Source organism: Peromyscus californicus, unplaced genomic scaffold, assembly GCF_007827085.1.
Source record: "Peromyscus californicus insignis strain IS unplaced genomic scaffold, ASM782708v3 Scaffold_16__1_contigs__length_79575227, whole genome shotgun sequence".
Classification (NCBI taxonomy): domain Eukaryota; kingdom Metazoa; phylum Chordata; class Mammalia; order Rodentia; family Cricetidae; genus Peromyscus; species Peromyscus californicus.
This window is the reverse complement of record NW_026294458.1, coordinates 14,868,404-14,888,593: the sequence shown is the minus strand read 5'-3', so window position 1 is coordinate 14,888,593 and position 20,190 is coordinate 14,868,404. Positions and strand designations below refer to the sequence as shown.

Here is a 20,190-nt window from a genome sequence, read left to right as displayed (position 1 = left end):
AGGTAAAAATAAATGCTACAGTGCTAGGATTTAACTCAATGGCAGAGTACTTGCCCAGGAATGGTGAGGCCCTGGGTTTCATTCATCTTACACACACACACACACACACACACACACACACACACACACACACACACACACACACACACACAATGCTGTCAGAGTCATTAAACAAACAAAAAAAAAAGCCAAACTGGTGGCACATCCCTTTAATCCCAGCACCCGGAGGCAGAGGCAGGCAGATCTCTGAGTTTGAGGCCGTCCTGATCTACATAGCGAGTTCCAGGATAGCCAGCAATATACACTAAGACCCTGTCTCAAAACAAAAACTAATATTTCAGGCATAATCAAAAATAAATAAATAAACAAACAAATAAATAGAAACATTTACATGTATATGTGCTCCCCCATATCAACCGCAAATATCTACTATTAAAGTTTTTATCAACTAAATCACTTTTCAATATTATTTATTTATTTATTTATTTATTATTTATTATTTATTTATTTATTTATTTATTTATTTATTTATTTATCTATCTATCTAACTATCAGTCTGTCTATTTATTTATTGGAACAGGCTAGCCTGGAATGTGCTATGTAGACAAGAATGGCCCAGGAACTCACAGAGACCCACTTATCTGCCTCCAGAGTGCTGGGATTACAGGTGCATAACGTATGTGACTCAGCACTGACTCCCATTAAAGCTTTAAGCCATGTGGGGACGGGATCACACTTGAGACAAGTGATCAACAGAAAACAAACAACAAACAAGTAGAAACTTTGTAAGCTACTAATAGGATTTCTGAAGTTCATAACTCATGTAGAAACAATATTCCATTAATCTGAAACTAACTCAACAAAGGAGCAATTATTCTTGCAAGTGACCTGGTTCTTAAATTATGTTTGATTTAATAAAAATAAAACCCTGTCCCTTTGCCTGTTGTACTTAAGGACTTTTTTTTTTTTTTTTTTTAGGTTTTTCGAGACAGGGTTTCTCTGTGCAGCTTTGCGCCTTTCCTGGATCTCGCTCTGTAGACCAGGCTGGCCTCGAACTCACAAAGATCCGCCTGCCTCTGCCTCCCAAGTGCTGGGATTAAAGGCGTGCGCCACCACCGCCCGGCTACTTAAGGACTTTTAAATTAAGCGTTTTTTTGTTGGTTTTGTTTTTCAACTGAGTGCAGAGGCATGTGCCTATAGTAGTCCCAACAAGGTTCAGGTCTAATACTTTCCAAAGCCTGATGAAATTTTGCTCAAGAGTTAGGTATTTATCGCAAACTCTCATTAATCAAATATAAAGGACTAGAAAATCAAATATATACAGTTCTATATACAGTGGGGATGTCTTTAGTGATTAGGTAGGTAACGAACAAATAAAAGACTAGAATTTTTTTTAATGATATATTTTATGTGCATTGATGTTTGCCTACATGTATGTCTGTGTGAGAGTGTCAGATCCCCTGGAACTGGAGTTACAGACAGCTGTGAGCTGCTATGTGGGTGCTGGGAACTCAACCCAGGTCCTCTGGAAGAGTAGCCAGTGCTCTTAACCACTAAGCCATCTCTCCAGCCCCTAACTAGAATTTTGTTTATATATTTATTACTTTATTTATTTTTTAGTGCTACATCTTAAACTCAGCTCCCATGCATGTTAATCACACATTCTACCACTAAACTATACATTCAACCTTAGTTTTCAAAAATATTTCAAGATAACTCATTTTCCTACGAAAATCTACGTTTGGAAATATGAATTTCATTAAACTGTATCTGTTTTTTAACTGCTGTGTAGCTTAGGAAAAAATGGCCATACTCTAGTTTCCTCAGAGGCAAAATAATAGTACCAATCTATAAAGTTCTTAAAAAGAACAAAACCAAAACCAAAATGGCTTCAAGCTTGCTATGTAGCTGAGGATGAGCCTGAATCCTCCTGTCTCCACCTAAGTGCCTGGATTCCAAGCATGTGTCACTAAGTCTGGTTTATTCAGTGTTAGGGCTTAAACTCAGAACTTCTGGAATGTTAGGCAAATACTCTACCAACTGAGCTTAAATCCTCAGCCAACAAAATCCTTTTTGTCATATAGCTGGTGGCTGTAAGGCACACAAACCCGTCTTAGGCCAGTTATAATCAAGCAGTTGCACCCTGTACTCTGTCACCTGCCTGCCCGCCTCTAACCCACACAGTTCTTGAGGACTGAAAAGAAGAGAAGATTAAATAGATAAGACGGCATGCTCTAGCGAATTTAAGGTATAGTAAATACAAACATTTCCACATAGTATTTTTCAGAGGCTTTCAACCTTAAATGTCTGTCAAAATTAGAAAACTGACCTAACTTTGATAAAAATGCAACTAGTTAATTTAGGCAAAGAGTAACTGCTACAATAAATAATAAATTCATACTCTGTGTGTGGTCTGACAGTAGAGACACTTGCAGAACTGGTACTGGGCTCCTCAGCAATTCCTCCACCATCCAAAAACATAGTGACCGCCATCTCCAGGTTGTTGTTACAAGCTTCAAGCATATGTTTTCCTACACTTTCACTTGCACCTGAAACAGCAAAGGAACAGAAAAGTAAGTTAAAAATGGTATCTTACATTCAAGCTCACGTTAAAACATAGAACTTCCAAACAGATTAACAGTCCTTCCCCCTTTAAAATGACTTCTACAAAAACGCATTTGTTTACTTCTGTCCTGCTGGCTGGCTGGTATAAATACACAGAGCTAGAAAACAACACAACAGCACCATAGCAGTACAGACTCTTTCACAATAATATGTATATGTAATATAATAACAATATGTATGTATAGATATAGATATATACATACATACATACATACATGGGCATTTCTTTTTCTTTTCCTTCTTTTGTTTTTTTGTTTGTTTGTTAAGTGTATGTGTGGGTTTTTTTTTTTTTTTAAGACAGGTCTTACACTGTAGCTTGGCCAAGTGTTCAACTCAGAAATCCTCCTGCCTCAGCCTCAAATACTAGGCTTACAAGAATCAGCCACTACCACGCCTGGCTATTTGCCATTTCTTTGCGTATATGTGTGTATATGCATGTATGTACATGTGAGTATGCCATGGCACATGCACAGAGGTCAAAGGACAACATCTGGTACTGTTCCTTGCTTCTACCTTGTCAGTCTCTTATCTGCCACCACATACGTTAGGCTAGCTATCTAACAAGCTTTCAGGAGATTCTCTAGCCTTTCATCTCAATATAGGAGCACTGGGATTACAGATGTGTGCTACAGTAACTGGCTGTAGGTTCTGGGGATTTGAATCCAAATCCTCATGCCTGCATAGCCTCAGCTCTATTTACAATTTCCTTTTTTTTTAAATTTTTTTTAAGAAGTATTTATTTATTATGTATACAGTGTTCTGCTTGCATGTATGTCTGCAGGCCAGAAGAGGGCACCAGATCTCATTACAGATGGCTGTGAGCCACCATGTGGGTGCTGGGAATTGAACTTAGGACCTCTGAAGGAGCAGTCAGTGCTCTTAACCTCTGAGCCATCTCTCCAGCCCCTATTTACAATTTCTTTATATGGCTAAATTAACCAGTGTGATAATACATACAAGCACACCTGAGAGGCACTCAGAGGCAGGCGGATCTCTGAGTTCAAGGCCAGCCTGGGACTATACTGTAAAACCCTGTCTCAAAAACAAAACAAAAAAAACAGGATAAATATATTATCTTTTAGTAATAATAAACTGAAAATGGGATAAAGAAAAATTAAAGACTACATTCTAGAAAGTTAGAAATATTTCCTGTTAGAAAGATTGCAATTCAATTAACATTTTTATGTATTCAAAAAGTTTTTGAGGAGGGGCTGGGCTAGGGCTCAAACTCAGAACACATTTTTAATATCAAACCAAGAGAAGTAAACGAGACATTTTTGTCTAAGATATAAATATCTGGTAAGAAATGTCAATCTTTGCTATTTAAAACTGGTCCAAACAATCATTTGTAAATAAAGCCAGCACAATCTGTTGAGTGAAATGTAAATTGGTAAGTCCTCTTAAAAACAATTTTACATGTACCAAGAAATTCTTTTTTACACAGTTGTACAGACTTATAGAATCAAATCAACATGAAATACTATATGCACAAACATGTCCAGAAATATGTTCAGAGTAGATTCAGTTAATGAAGCAAATTTTGAAACATAAAGCATCCTATAATGGTAAACGTGAATCATAGTGTGTATTTGATTTAAATATTATGTGGCCACTGAAAATCACCTTGAGCTTTCTATTTGGCATAAGTTTTCTTCATCTGAATTATATCCCTTGGAATCTCGTTCTGTTGGTAGCAAATGCACTAAGATTTTTGTCTTGAAATGTCTATTGTGAAAGCATTTTACTGAGTATGCCATTTCAAGGCTGACAGCTGTTTTGTCTCAGTACACAAGACAGAATTCCAATGTCCTCTGGCTTCTGTTGCTACAGCTGGGAAATCAGTTGTCAGCTTAAAGAAAATTATTTTTATAGCAGTCTGTTGGTTCTAGAGCTTTTAAGGTTTCTGTCACTGGCCTGCAGTTCCACCGTGACTTGTTAAGGTTAATCTTACTTATTCCTTGGGGTTCACTGGATTTCTTTTCTTTTTGTTTTTTCAAAACAGGATTTCTCTGTGTAACAGCCCTGGCTGTCCTGGAACTCCTTTTGAAGACCAGGCTGGCCTCGAAGTCGCAGAAACCCACCTGCCTCTGCCTCCTGAGTGCTGGGATTAAAGGCGTGCGCCACCACTGCCTGGCATCAATCTTTTTTAATGCTGCCTCTTTATATCTTCATGTTGCAGTGTTAGCAGTATCTTGTTTGTTTGTTCCTTCTGAGATAGGGTTTGGCTCTGCAGCCCAGGCTGGCCTCCTCCTGCCTCAGCCTCCCAGCCCTGGAATTACAGGCACATGGCAGCTCACCTGACTTGGTGATATCTTCACTGCTATCTTCTAGTTCACATATTTTCTAGTTCACATATTTTCTCTTTAGATATACCAACTGATTTAACATGATTTAATCCTTTATAAGTAGTTCTATTTTTGCTTTGTTCTTCATCTGACCATGTTTTAAGAAAGCCTTAATTCACATTCCTATTTCAACCTTTAATTTCAATAACCTCTATAATATAAAACATATACCACTACAATATAAACTTCCTGTAATATCTATGCATCACTATCTCTTATTTTTTCCTGGTTCTCACTCATTATCCAATGTTTTTGTGTTATTTTAAAATTTTTATCTTTTCATTGTATATATATTGTTGCAGGATTTTGTTCACATTGACACTCCAAGACTGCCAATAAATTTAACCTTGAATCGGGGGAGGAGTCAGCAACTAGCTGACCAGAATTAGCCATAAAGGTTTTAGAGGACCCAGGATACATATATAGAGACAGGAGTAGTAGGGAGGGATTTAGAAAGATTTGCAGGCCTTTTTGAATCAGGGAAGGAGAGAGGGTGGAGGTCACTGGCCACTTCTCTGATCAATCAGGTTTTTAGCCCAATATCTGACTCCTGAGTTTTATTTAATAATAGAACAATATAAGTAAACACTTCAATATATGTGTATGAGGTGGGTATATACACATGAATCCAGAGAGGGTATCAGATTCTCTCAAGCTGGTAGTTTTGAGTCAATGCATGTGCTTGGGTCCTCTGCAAGATCAGTTTGTGCTCTTAACTGCTGAGCCATCTCTCTAGCCCTGTAATTTTTATTCTTTTCATTATTTAGTTGTATTGTGTATCTGCATAAGTGTATGTACATGTTTGTGCAGTTGCACACATCCAAAAGCACAGAGGCCATTGTATGGTGTCTTCGAACCTCTTAAAGCTGGAATCCCAGGTATTTGCAGGGAGCCCAACTTGCTACATGATGGTGGGAGTAAAGCTCTGGTCTTCTGACTGTACAGCAAGAGCTTTATGGTATCCTTCTCCATACATAGGACTCCTTGCCAAGACTGATATCAAAATGTCAGCTTCCTTGAGCAGGAGTCCTTTTGGATTCTTTCAAACCTTGGGCTTTGTTTGCTGGGCTCCATTATGCTATGAAAAGAAGTTCAAACAAACAAACAAAAAACAATTTGGGCAGATTCCACAGGATGAAAGATTGCCAGGTGGTCACAAATGCCTTTAATCCCAGCACTGAGGATGCAGAGGCAGGTGGATCTCTGTGAGTTCAAGGCCAGCCTGGTCTACAGAGCAAGTTCCAAGACAGCCAGGACTGTTACAGAGAAAAAAGCTGTCTCAAAAAACAAAAACAACAAGAAGCTAGCTAACATCTGCATTCCCAATTTAATTTCATTTTTAACCTTTTGGCAGCATGATGGACTATAAAAGATTTTAAAATACACTTTTATTTTATGCGTATGAATATTTTGATTGCATACATGTATATGTACCATATGTGTGCCTTGGTAACAAAAAGGTCAGAAGAGGGCTTTGCTATCCTCTGAAACTAGAGTTAGACAGTAGGCAACCAACATATGAATACTGGGAACCAAACCCAGGTATTCTAAAAGTGCAGTTAAATGCTCTGAAATTGATATGCCGTGGATCCAGTCCCCAATACCACACATTTTATTCAGCAATTTTCTTTGAAGAGGAATCATTCATGATATTACATTAGACAAACTATGAAAAATGGAAGTACTAGCTCTATCCTAATATCTCTCATTCTCCTCCTCCTCCTCCTCCCCCTCCTCCTCCCCCCCCCCTCCTCCTCACTCCCACACACAGTTTTGAAACAGTCTCTTATTGTTGCCCTGGATAGCTTGAAACTCACTGTGTAGGCCTGAGATTAAAGGTGTGTGCCACGACACTTGGCTTTTATGTGTGTATCCATACTGTGTATGTGTGTGTGTGCGCACGCATACGTGCATGTATGTTTTAAAGACAGGGTCTCATACGTAGCCCTGGAGGGCCTGGAACCCATTATGTAAAACAGGCTAGCCGTGAACTCAAAGAGAGCCTCCTGCCTCTGCCTCCTAAGTGCTATCATTAAAGGTGTGTACTACTCCTGACATTTCTCTATAACTACTTCAGTTACTACTACCTCAAGTCCTTTACACTTTTTACTTAATTACTACAACAGGCCCCTAAAAGAGCATCATTCTGTTTTGCTGCTAGAGTATGCTCCAAAATACAAGGCTAATTATACCACCCACCCAGACTTCCTTAATGGCTTTCTCCTGACAGCTACAAGATAAATCCCAAAGCTTCAAAGTCAGTCTTTCATGATAAGGTCTCAGTTTGTTTATTTTACTTGCTTTGCCAATCTTCTCCATTCTATAAAATTTACTAAACTCAAAAACAAATTAAATACTTGGGATGCCATTATATCTACCTCTCCCATGTAGTTCAGGCATCCTGAGAATCATCAAAAGTGTTAATCTGTCTATTCTATCCACAGACTTATCACTAAGGAGTAAATGCTGGTTTATTTTCTTGCTCCAACACAATGAAAATAATTTTTTGTTTGTTTGTTTGTTTGTTTTAAAGACAGGCATTCCCAATTTAATTTCATTTTTAGCCTTTACGCCAGCACAATGATCAATATAAAAGATTTTTAAAATCCTACACCTTTTATTTTTATGTGTATGAACGTTTTGCTTGCATGCATGTCTGTACACCATGTGTTTGCCTTTGTATGTGTCTTATGGGAAAAGAGAAATGGAATTTCCACACATCCACATGTACACTTTATGTAGCACTGGCTGTCTGGAACTCTGGAACTCTGTACACCAGGCTAACCTTGAACTCAGAGATCTGCCTGCTGTTGCCTCCCCAGTGCTGGGATTAAAGGCGTGTGCCACCAAATCTACCCAGTAAAAATTTCGTGAAAGAATTGTGGCTTCACATTTGTACTTGCATGTTATCGATGAGCTCACTTAGAACTGTTTCATAGCAAGGAATGGAGAAAGGGCGCAGCCATCAAGCGCACTTGTTGCTCGTCCAGAAGACCTAAATCCCAAAGCTCATTAACAACCTGTTATTCCAGCTCCAGAGAATCGGACGCTCTCTCCTGGCTTCCAAGGGAACCCACACACATGTAGCAGACACTCACAGAGACACATACACATAAATAAAAATAAAATCTTTAAAAAAAGAGAGAGAGGCCAGGCGTGGTAGCCTTGGGAGGTAAAGGCAAGTGGATCTCTGTGAGTTCAAGGCCTACATAGAAAGTTCCAGGACAGCCAGGAAGACGTACAGAGACCCTGTTTCAAAAAATAAAAAACAGAACTATTTCACAGCACTTTAGCTGTTTACAACAAAGAAAAAGGAACCAGAACCACTAAAAACCTTTTCGATGTTTCTGAATTTTGTATTGTATGCATGTATTTGATTCAAATTTAATATAAAAGCAATTTACTTAAACTAAAATAATAAATAGCATGTGGAAAACTGGGTTAAATAAATCTGACAAAACTTTCCAATAAAGAGAATCACACAAATTTTTAAAAGGGTGTATCTCAAACAATATAAGAAGTAAAAATGGCAAAGATCATTATCCAATAAGCTGTCAGATGTCAAGGAATAGCTATAGCTCTTTCTCCTAGCTTATGAAGATAAACATCTAAGATAGAAATGAAAAAAGAGGGTCTGGAGAGATGGCTCGGCGGTTAAGAGCACTGACTGACTGCTCTTCTAGAGAGGACCCAGGTTCAATTCCCAGCACCCGCATAGCAGCTCACACTTGTCTGCAACTCTAAGATCTGACATTCTCACACAGACATACGTACAGGCAAAACATATATGCACATAAAAATAAGTAAGTTAGTGGGCGGTAGTGGCACACGCCTTTAATCCCGGCAAAGCCAGGCGGATCTCTGTGAGTTCAAGACCAGCCTGGTCTACGGAGCGAGATCCAGGACAGCCACCAAAACTACACAGAGAAATCAAAAAAGTAAATTAAAATAAATAAATGAAAAAGAAAGTGGATAAAATTATTTCATGAGGGTCGATGAGATGGCTCAGTGGATAAAGGCATCTGGGCCAAGCCTAATGGTCTGAGATTGATGCCTGAGACCCACATGGTAAAATGAGGGAACCAATTCCCTCAAGTCGTCCTATGATGCATGGATGTACAAACAAACAAACATACATACACACAATAAATAAGCTAAAAAGTAATTTCTGCCCGGTGGTGGTGGTGCATGTCTTTAATCCCAGTACTAGGGAGGCAGAGACAGGCGGATCTATGTGAATTCCAGGCCAGCCTGGCCAACAGTTCCAGGCCAGCCAAGGCTGCACAAACAAACCCTCTCCTGAAAAACTAAAAAGGAAAAAAAGGGTAATTTTTTATTGAAATTAATTTCAATTAATCTTTTGTGGGGGAGGAGAGAATTGGATGAATATAAAATTATCTTTCATGTGGCATGACATGAAATATGTGGGTCTTCAGTCTTATTTCCTAGCATACAATTTCAAAAATCCTTGGAATCCTCAAAATGGCACTCTTTTGTTTTTCCAGACTGGGTTTCTCTGTAGCTTTGGAGCCTGTCCTGGAACTCACTTTATAGACCAGGACTGTCTCTGCCTCTTGAGTACTGGGATTAAAGGTGTGGGCCCAAAAAGTATCTGAAAGCATGCAATTGGGGTTGACTGATGGCTGAAAGCCCATGTCGGCGTTCAGGATGGAAGCTGATCAACCGAAAGACCAAGGCAGATTAAGTAAGGGTATAAATATTAAAGGTTAATCAATCACACATGGAATGAAATCTCCATAAAAATGACAGACTTCAGAGAGCTCAAAAATCAAATGTGAGGTTGTTGGAGGGTGGCATGTCTACAAAGGGAGTTTAGAAGTTCCATGTCCTTCCAGAACTCATCCTATACATCTACCTGTATTCTTTGTAATATCCTTCGTAATAATCTGGAAAACAAGTGTTTCTCCAAGATCAAGAATTACTCAGGAAATCAATTAAGCCTAAGAAACAAGAGGCTGGTAAATCTGAGAAGCTTTCCAAGACTCTTCACCTCCCCCACCTATGAACACCATCAAGCAGCCAAGTCATACAGTCCCATCTTAAGGAGCATCACTCCTACTCAACTCTTTCCAAGTTGAATAAAGTCCTACTACAGACCTGTCATGCTCCTTTTTAAAAAACATTTAAATGAGTGAATGTAGATTTATTAATGAAAAGTGAGAAATAACATCTGAGAGAGGGGTTCCCGGGGAAAAACACATTGATATGCTTTTTTTTTTACATTGTATTTATTTATGCCTAGCTCTATTATTTTTTTTTTCACATTTTAAAACTTACATTGGGTGTATGAGGTGTGTGCATGTCACAAACTTGCAGGAGTCAGTTCTCTCCAAGTGAGTCACAGGGATTGAACTCAGATCATCAGGACAAGTGCCTTACCTACTGAGTCAACATCACACCAGTACCCTTGATACACTTTTTACATAGCAAAATAACATGTGATTCTCTTCCATTTCCTTTTTGAAAACAATCAGTCTCTCTTGAGCTACTGGAGCTAGAGTTTTCCTGCCTGGCCCACAGTCAGGACAAATCTCTATCACTCGCCAGTCTCACAGCCACTCAGACCTGACCAAGTAAACACAGAGACTTATATTGGTTACAAACTGTATGGCCGTGGCAGGCTTCTTGCTAACTGTTCTTACAGCTTAAATTAATCCATTTCCATTAATCTATACCTTGCCACATGGCTCGTGGCTTACCGGCATCTTCACATGCTGTTTGTCATCGTGGGGGCTGGCAGTGTCTCTCTGACTCAGCCTTCCACTTCCCAGCTTTATTCTCCTCCTTGTCCCGCCTACACTTCCTGCCTAGCCAATGGCCAATCAGTGATTTATTTATTGACCAATCAGCAACACATTTGACATACAGAACATCCCACAGCAAGCTACATACAAGATCTATAAGACAGACCTTAGCCGGGAGGCTAAAGCAGGATTAAGACTAACCTGCACTACAGAATGCAACTCCACTTCACAAAAGAAAAGGAAAAAAGAGAGCAGTTCAAGTGACATATGACCACTGCACACAAATCTTTACTGTCATCTCCCACCACCTCATCCTACCAGAACTCCGAAGACACTTCTGTTGTGAACTGTGAATTAAATAAGATAGTGTAAGCAAGCACGGTGACATACACCTGTAATCCCAACATCTGGGAGGCAGGACGAAGGATTACACATTTTGAGGCAAGCCTGAGCTAGACAGTGACACCCTGTCTCAAAAAATAAACAATAAAAAACAAAACGAGGAGGTTGTTAAGCCAATCCTCTAACAAATTGCCTATCCCGCACCCCCCAAAAAAAAATTTGGCCTGAAATCAGGATAAGATTTCCAAAAATTTTTCTTTCTTTCTTCTTCCTTTTTTTTTTTTGGGGGGGGGGGTGTTCAAGACAGGATTTCTCTGTATAACAGTCCTGGCTGTCCACCACCGCCTGGCAGAATTTCCAACAATTTCTAAAGTGGCACTATACAAACTTCTGCCATCATGATATACTTGGGCAGCACACTGATTACAAAATCAAAATACTGACCAAACTCTGAAAAGCACTGAAGATAGTTTACATCCTATAGTATCAAATATTCATCTAAGAGTTCTTTATTTAAAAAGTAAGCATATTATTATGCAAATTTGTTTTTGTATTTAATAATAGAAAAATTATACGTATACCAAAGAACTGCTTTAAAATAAATGTCTTGGCACAGCAAGATGGCTCAGTGTGTAAAAGTACTTGTCAAGCAAGCCGGAGAGAGAACCCTAGAACCCACAATGGAAGGATAAAACCAATTCTTGAAAATTATCACCTGTCCTCCTCAAGCACACTGCATGCACCACCAATTCCCCGCCAATACAGACACACAAAGACTAGGCAGGTGTTGCACACCTTTAATCTCAGCAGTGAGTTCGAGACCCGCCTGATCTACACAGTAAGCCTAGGGCCAGACAGGGTTACAAAGTCTCAATAATAATAAATAATAATTAGCCAGGCGGTGGTGGCGCGCGCCTTTAATCCCAGCACTCGGGAGGCAGAGCCAGGCGGATCTCTGTGAGTTCGAGGCCAGCCTGGGCTACCAAGTGAGTTCCAGGAAAGGCGCAAAGCTACACAGAGAAACCCTGTCTTGAAAAACAAAAACAAAACAAAAATAAATAAATAAATAAATGAATAAATGAATGAATAAATGAATAAATAATAATTAAGTTAAAATTCTTGGGCTGCAGACATAGGGGAAAGCATCCTAGCGGGCACTAAACCCTGAGTTTGATACCTGGCACCACATCAAACTGGGCATTGTAACTGTGATGGTTTGAATGAGAGTAGCCCCTACTGGCTCAGATATTTGAATGCTTGGTCTCCAGTTGGTAGAAATGTCTGGGAAAGATTAGGAGGTATGTCACTGGGGGTGAGCTTTGAGGTTTCAAAAGCCCATACCATACCCAGTAAGCTCTTAGCTTCTGCTCTAGCATCATGCCTGTCTGCCCCCATGCTCCCCACCCGGATAGTCATGGACTAAACTAAAGCTCAAGTCCCAATAAATGTTTTCTTTGTTTATTTATGGTAAATAAGTTGTTTTGGTCATGGTATCTCATTATAGCAATAGAAAAGTAACTAATAGAGTAACATAAACCTGTAATCCCAGCACTGGAAGGTTAGATCAGGAGGATCAGAAATTCAAGAACATGCTCTGCTATATATCAGATTCAAAGTCAGCATGGATTTATATAGACTTTTGTCTCAATAAATAAATTTGATTTATTAGCAATAAATGTTTTATGTATACTACTTTAGGTACCTATGTACCTAGGGTCAAACTAAAAGGAGTCACCAGGAGCTAGAAAGATAGCTCAGCAGTTAAGAACAATTGCAGAGGACTTGCATCCACATGGTAGCTCACAACCATCTGTGGAATTCCAGTTCCAGGGGATCAGATGTCTTCTTCTGATCAAAAGCACCAGGCACACATGCAGATCATATACACATAAATACATGCAAGCAAGCAAAACACTCACGCACATAAAATAAATCTAAGATAAATTTTTTAAAGGGGAGGGAGTTTAACCATTGTGAAAAATTTAAGCCCTGGTAACAAACTGAAAAAAAACTGATGTACCTGGGGATGGAGAGATATAAAAAAGTTAGAATCAGGGCTGGAGAGAAGACTCAGAGGGTAAGAGGCTACTCTTCCAAAGGACCTGGGTTCAATTTCTAGCGCCCACATGGTAGCCCACAACTGTCTGCAACTCCAGTTCTAGGGAATTCTACACTCTCACAGGCAAAACACCAGTACACATTTAAAAAAAAAGTTAGACACAAGCCAGGCAGGGGTTGTGTACGCTCTTAATCCCAGCACTCGGGAGGCAGAAGCAGGTAATCTCTGTGAGTTTGAAGCCAGCCTGGTCTACAAAGTGAGTTCCAAGACAGCCAGGGCTACACGGAGAAACCCTGTCTCAACAAAACAAAACAAACAAACAAGTGATCTATAAAAACTGCATGCCCAGCCTCTATACTCAATAATAATGAGAAAACATTCTGCACATTCCTTTCTGCACATAGGCAAAGGAATGTACACAACACAGATAAAGATCCTGGACACTCCTCAGATAAATTTGGTTCCAAATCCTAGTCATGTCGTCCACTGGTTGTATGATTAGGTAACTTACTCATGTCTCTAAGCTTTAGTTCTCTCAGTTATAAGATGGAAATACTAACATCATGGACTATGTGAATTAAGAAAATGCATTTGAGGGGCTGGAGATATAAGATGGCTTGCTGGTTAAGAGCACTTGTTGCTCCTGTAGAGGACCTGGGTTCAGTTCCCCACACCTACACTGTGCCTCACAACCAACCCTAACTCTAGTTCCAGGGGCTCTAGTGCTCTCTTCTGACCTCCACAGGTACCAGGCATGCATGCAGTGCAGAGTAATACATTCAGGCAAACACTAACACAAATAAAAGTAAAGTAAATCATCAAAAATTAAAGAAAAGAAAAAGGAAACGCACATAAGGGTATGGGGTATAGGTCAGTGGCAGAGTACTGGACTGGCATGTATGAAATCCTACGTTTGATCTCCGGCAAAGACAGGAAGGTTGAAGGTTTCTCCTGCCCTACCTCCCCAGCACTGACATTGTATTAAGAGTGTGACCTACTACAACTCCCTTTTCTATTTGAGTTTCTGGGGACAAATAAGTTCCTCTTCCTTGGGCAGAAAACACTTTACAGACTGGGCTGGCTCCCTAGCCCAGCACAGCTCTTAACCAACAAACAGCTAGTTGTTACTAAATGTAATGTCCAGGTTGTATGGCCCTAAAGCTATATGCAAATGACCAACGAATAACATACAGAGTATGCAATGTAAATACTTATATAAACCATTTAAGGAGAACCATTTTGTCACATAGTATACAGGCCAAGTAAGGTCTTAGTTTTCTTTCTCTTGTCTATCTGATACTATGAATATATACTTCCCTCATGTTATATACTCATTTAGATAATAACAGAAATGCTGGGCCTGGTGGCTACTTTAATCCCAGCACTCAGGAGGCAGAGGCAAGTGGATCTTTGTGAGTTCAAGGCCAGCCTGGTCTACATAGTGAAGTTCAGGACAGCCAAGACTACATATAGAAACTGTCTGGAAAAACAAAAACAAAAACAGAACTGTAAAAATAAGGCATGTTAAACCATTTTAAACTACTGAAATATTTGCAGTAGGTTGTTACCCAAAGGAAACCAATAACACAAGAGTTAAATCTTTTGTAATAGATTGAACAGTTCTGCACCACTAGAAATTCATCCGTCAAATTCCAATAGAAGTTTCCTCCCCAAATAAGTGGGAGGGAGTAAGGTTAACTGAAAGGGGATGGGGATGGATGGTGGGGAGCTACGTGATAAAGGATAGTGCAACACACTTAGTGAAGTCTTCAGTTTCAAGCCCTAATAATAATTGGTGGATCAGCTGTAAAAAAAAAAAATCACTCTTGTTATTTTTACAACAAAAATCATGCTTTCCAATGACACGAATATAATAAACTTGAGGATTTAAAACATCTATAAACTTGTTTACATTTATTTGAGATCCTAGTAGTATAAATAGCAGCAGAATAGCTTAATCTCACCCAGGAGTCTATATATAATCTAGGGTACAATTTACACCCTACAGCTTGTCACCAGTGTATCTTTTTCCCATTTATCCCCTTATCTTTTCCTCCTTCCCACAATAAGGTTGCTAGTAACAAAACAGGGCACTACTTAACCTAGCCTGGGGCACACAGTTTATGAGAAGTGATTTCCTTGATGCTTGCTGTCTCTGAGTTTACACCCTTTCTCCATCTATGAGGAAACAGCTCCAAACCTATAACACAGTCTAGTTCACATCTCCACCAGAGCTAGTAGAATCAAGGGTTATTCCGAATGTATAGTCCTTATGCCAATTGCTGTATTACTTTTAGTGTCAATACAAGGACTTAACTATCATTGAGGAACAAACAATATTGAAGAAGAAAACTGTGGGACAAGGTTGTTCACATCTATAATCTCCGCTCTCAGGAGGCAAAGGAAAGAAGATAGAAAATTTGAGGTGAGCCTGGGATATAACAGTGAAACTCTGTCTTAAAAAAAAAAAAATAGGCGTGGTGGTGCACGACTTTAATCCCAGCTCCCTGCACTTAGGAGGCAGAGGCAGATGGATCTCTGTGAGTTCGAGGTCAGCCTAGTCTACAAAGTGAGTTCCAGGACAGCCAGGGCTAAACAGAGAAACCACCATCAGCAGCCTAGAGGGGTTACTTTTTGGTTCCAAGTTCACCCCAGCAAAAGTTTTAAAAAAAAGGTAAGTCAGACTATCTACCAATGAAAATGAAAGAAGTGGGTGATGGCTGTGAGAAACTGAAACCTTAACAATTCAAACCTTAACCTCAAAAGTCTTCAATCCCGGAGTATTTCAACTTCAGTACAAAGCTTTTGTTCATTGCTTTGTTTTAAGACAAGGTCTCATTATGTAGTCCAGACTAGCTTTTAACTCAGACTCCTGAGTTCTGGATTATAGATGACATCACAATACTGGCTAAAAAATTTTTTTTAAATGCATACACCAGCTCTTTCCACCATTTTGGCACCTGTGGAGATCTGCTGGGAAGAGAATATCTAAAAGGAAAAGTATGTCTAGAAGGCTGTGGTTCAAGGCCATTTTTGCTGGCTATAAATGAAGTCTTGGGAACCAAACAGAGCACACAGCTCTTCTTAAAATTGAAGGTGTTTATGCCCGAGATAAAACTGAATTCTACGTGGGCAAGAGATGTGCTTATGTGTATAAAGAAAAGAAAAAAAACAAACAATACAGTGCATTCTGGAGGCAAACCAAACAGAAGCAGAGTAATTTGGGAAAGGTAACTCAGGCCCATGAAACAGTAGCATGGCTCTCACCAAATTCCGAAGCAACCTTCTTGCAAAGACCAATGGACAAATAATCTGTGTGATGCTGTACCCCTCTCAGATTTAAACTAATAAAAAATAAACAAGTGAATTTGTGCTTTTGTTAAAAAAAAAAAATGTATGCACCAAAATCGCACTTAGTAAGTTTAGGGAAAGGAAACAAATCAGGTTAGAAAAAGCCAATCTTTCACTGCACTGAGGAGCACAACTCCAGTGACTAGAAAGTAACACCATGGAAACTTAAAGAATAAAGGAATAAAGAGCTCAAGCTCTGTTCCCTGTTCTGCAGTTACCTTGACCAGAGATACCCAATGTACAAACAATGGCTGAAAGAGCCTTTGCTGTCTGACAAAGCAATGTTTTTTCTTTTTTTTGGAATGTATTTATTTATTATGTATAAAGCATGTATGACTGCAGGCCAGAAGAGGGCACCAGATCTCAATACAGATGGTTGTGAGCCACCATGTTGTTGCTGGGAATTGAACTCAGGACCTCTAGAAGAGTAGTCAGTGCTCTTAACCTGAGTCATCTCTCCAGCCCGCATTGTCTTTTCAAACTAACAAAAGTTGGGGCATGAGAGGTTTATGAATGGTAAATTATTATATGTAAAAATGTCAGTAACAACTGTCACTAAGGAGATGCAAATTAAACCCACAACTGTATTACACTTAATACACACGTATAGAAAAGGCTTTAAAGAAAGTTTAAAATAACAAGGGCTCACAGAATGCAGAGAACTGGAACTCTCCTGAACTGCTCAGGGGAATGCAAAATAGCACGGTAGCTTTTGGGAAACCATTTGGCAGCATCTTACATTTATTCATGTATTAAATGAGCCAGTAAGTAAACCTGTAGGAATCAGTGTAAGGTGTGATGGTTAATCTTCATTGCTAATTTGACTAGATTAGATTACCCAGGAGACATACTTTTAGGTATCTTTGATGGCATTTCCAGAGAAGTTTAACTAAGCAGGAAGACATACCCTAACTGTAGGTAGTACCACGCCAGGGCTGAGTTCCTGGACTAAATTATTAAAAAAGCGAAGAGTCCTGAGGATCCAGCTCTGACTTACACTCATCCCAATAGGCTGTACCCTCAAGTTATGAGCCAGCACAGACCCTTCCTCCCTTAAGCTGCTTTGGTCAGGTATTCCAACACAGCAAGGAGGAAAGGAAAAAGACAAAGGAAAATGTGTATTCATATGCTTTATTTGTAATTTTTCTAACTGGAAACAAGTGTGCCTCCCTCTTTTAACTCTTCTCAAATACTAGAATTTCAGCCACCACAGTCCTGTGCCACCATATGCAGCATACATGTCCTTCTCTTAGTAAATAGATAAACAAAAGCGTGGAATCATAAAATGATATACTATTTACCAGTAATAGAAATGAACCACTGAGACGGGTAGTGGTGGCTCACACCTTTAATCCCAGCACTTGGGAGGCAGAGGCAGGCAGATCTCTGAGTTTGAGGCCAGCCTGGTCTAGAGTTCAGGCCAGCCAGGATACACAGAGAAACCTTGTCCAAAAAAAAAAAAGGAAGGAAGGAAGGAACAAAGGAATGAACCACTGATACTCCAAAATATGATTTTCAAATGTAATATGCTAAGAAGCCATACTCTTTTTTTTTTGGTTTTTTCGAGACAGGGTTTCTCTGTGTAGCTTTGCGCCTTTTCCTGGAACTCACTTGGTAGCCCAGGCTGGCCTCGAACTCACAGAGATCCGCCTGGCTCTGCCTCCCGAGTGCTGGGACTAAAGGCGTGCGCCACCACTACAATAACATAATTCCATTTGTGACATTCTGAAAACAAGAGTGAAATAAATTAGGCTCCAAGTACAGAAGCAACTACAAGGGAGGGAGCAAAAGGAACTATTCTGCAATTTTCTTTCTCCTTAAGAATCTCACTTTATTGTGTAGGCTGGTTTTGAACTCTTGGCCTTAACCAATCTTCCTACCTAGGCTTCAGAGCAGTTGGGACACTACTAGTAGGTGGGTACATAACACCATGGCTGGTTTGCTCTGCATTTTGATAGGTCATAATTATAGAATTTATGCATTTACCAAAACTTACAGAATAGGCCAGCAAGATGGCTCACTGGGTAAAAGCACTTGTCATCTGAGTTTGATCTTTAGAACCAACATGGTGGAAGGAAACCTGACTTCCTCTGGCCTCTGGCCTCCACATGCTTGAATGTATGTACACACATACCTCCTCTCCTCTCCTCCCTCCCTCTCCCACCCCTCTCAAACAAACTTACAGAACTAGCTGGGCATGGTAGCACAGACTTAGACTCTAGCTATTCAGGAGGCTAAGGCAGGAAGATTAAGTTTGAAGCCAGCCTCAACTACATAGAAAGTTCAAGGCCAGCCTGGGCAAAACAGTAAAACCCTGTCTCAAAACTGATCTAGGTGCCGGGCAGTGGTGGCACATGCCTTTAATCCCAGCGCTCATGAGGCAGAGGCAGGTAGATCTCTGTGAGTTCGAGGCCAGCCTGGTCTACAGAATGAGATCCAGGACAGGCACCAAAACTACACAGAGAAACCCTGTCTTGAAAAACAAAAACAAAAACAAATTGATCTAGGCATATATAACCCAAGTCAGTTCACTTCTCTGAATAGTTTTCTTGTTTATATAATGTAGAAATGGATCAAGATTTTCTAAGATCTTCCAGACCTTTTTCTTTTTTTTTTTTGGTTTTTCAAGACCAGGAGTCTCTGTATAGTTTTGGAGCCTGTCCTGGAACATACCAGTCTGGCCTAGAACTCAGAGATCCACCTGCCTCTGCCTCCTGAGTGCTGGGATTAAAGTCATGCGCCGCCACCCGCCACCCCCCACCCCCCCACCCACCCCCCCCACCCCCCGGCTATCTTCCAGACTCTTAACAACAACAAAACCTATTATTTTCTTTCTTTTCTAGTGAGAGAGGGAAAAAAAGGAGTGATATGAATGTGTGTGGAAGCCAGAGGTCAACTTTAGGTTTTGATCTTCTGTGGGAGCCTGGTTTTGTTGTTTATTTTTTGAAACAGGGACTCTCACTAGACTCGTTGATTAGCTTAGAGGGGTAGGCTGGCTGGCCAGCAAGCCCCAGGGATCTGCCTATCTGTCTTCCCATCCCATTCCAAGCATGCCCACTTTCTTTTTGCCTAGGTCCTAGATTCTGAGGATGGAACTCAGCTCCTCATACTTATGAAGCAAGTTTTTTCAAAAATGAGCTATCTCCCAACCTTTGTTTGTTTCTTCTATTGGAGCCAAAGTCTCACTATATAATCCCGGATAACCTGGTACTGGCTACTGAGCCAAGTGGCTACAAACCAGCAGCCATCCTCCTACTCCAGCCCTCCAGAATGCCGGATTCCAGGCATGTAACCCATTTCCAGCACAACTCCATGAGTTCTCATTTCCTGCAGAGCTTATCTGACATCTGATACCCCACCACACTCCTGACTTCACTCCCAGATCTCTGGTTTAGTCTTCTCTGTAGTTTCCCCAGGTGCTTTATGCCCTGGAGCCTACATTTCCTCACACACTTCTCTCCTTTAAAATGTCTTTCTTATTGTTTTATTTAGAGCCTCATCAGCAACCAATATGGCAGACTGTCTTCCCTACAGATCCAAGTATTCACTGACTTACTAAACAGCTCCATTTGAAATACCTACTGGCAGCCCCTACTTATCCAAAACTGAACCTAACCTCTCCCAAACCTCTTCTACAACCCCATACCTTCATGAACAGTATTGTTATACATCTAGATGCACAAAGTAGATCTTAAACTGAATT

The 20,190-nt window shown here is 40.0% G+C and overlaps 1 protein-coding gene and 1 pseudogene across 2 annotated transcripts in view; one reads left to right on the top strand and one right to left on the bottom strand.

Annotated features, from left to right (window-relative positions):
* Ubxn7 (UBX domain protein 7) overlaps positions 1-20,190 on the bottom strand; it is a 60,796-nt gene that overhangs the window by 34,706 nt on the left and 5,900 nt on the right. The window contains exons 1-2 of one of the 2 annotated variants that reach the window (XM_052740496.1): positions 5,828-6,300; positions 2,402-2,549 (exon numbers count right to left, since the gene is read on the bottom strand). In XM_052740496.1, the coding sequence (XP_052596456.1) occupies positions 2,402-2,549; positions 5,828-5,942 (263 nt within the window). In that variant the 5' untranslated portion in view covers positions 5,943-6,300. Of the gene's footprint in view, positions 1-2,401; positions 2,550-5,827; positions 6,301-20,190 lie in introns of those variants that run through there. The other variant, XM_052740497.1, reaches the window with a different exon arrangement.
* LOC128111930 (60S ribosomal protein L35a-like) lies at positions 6,742-19,156 on the top strand (annotated as a pseudogene).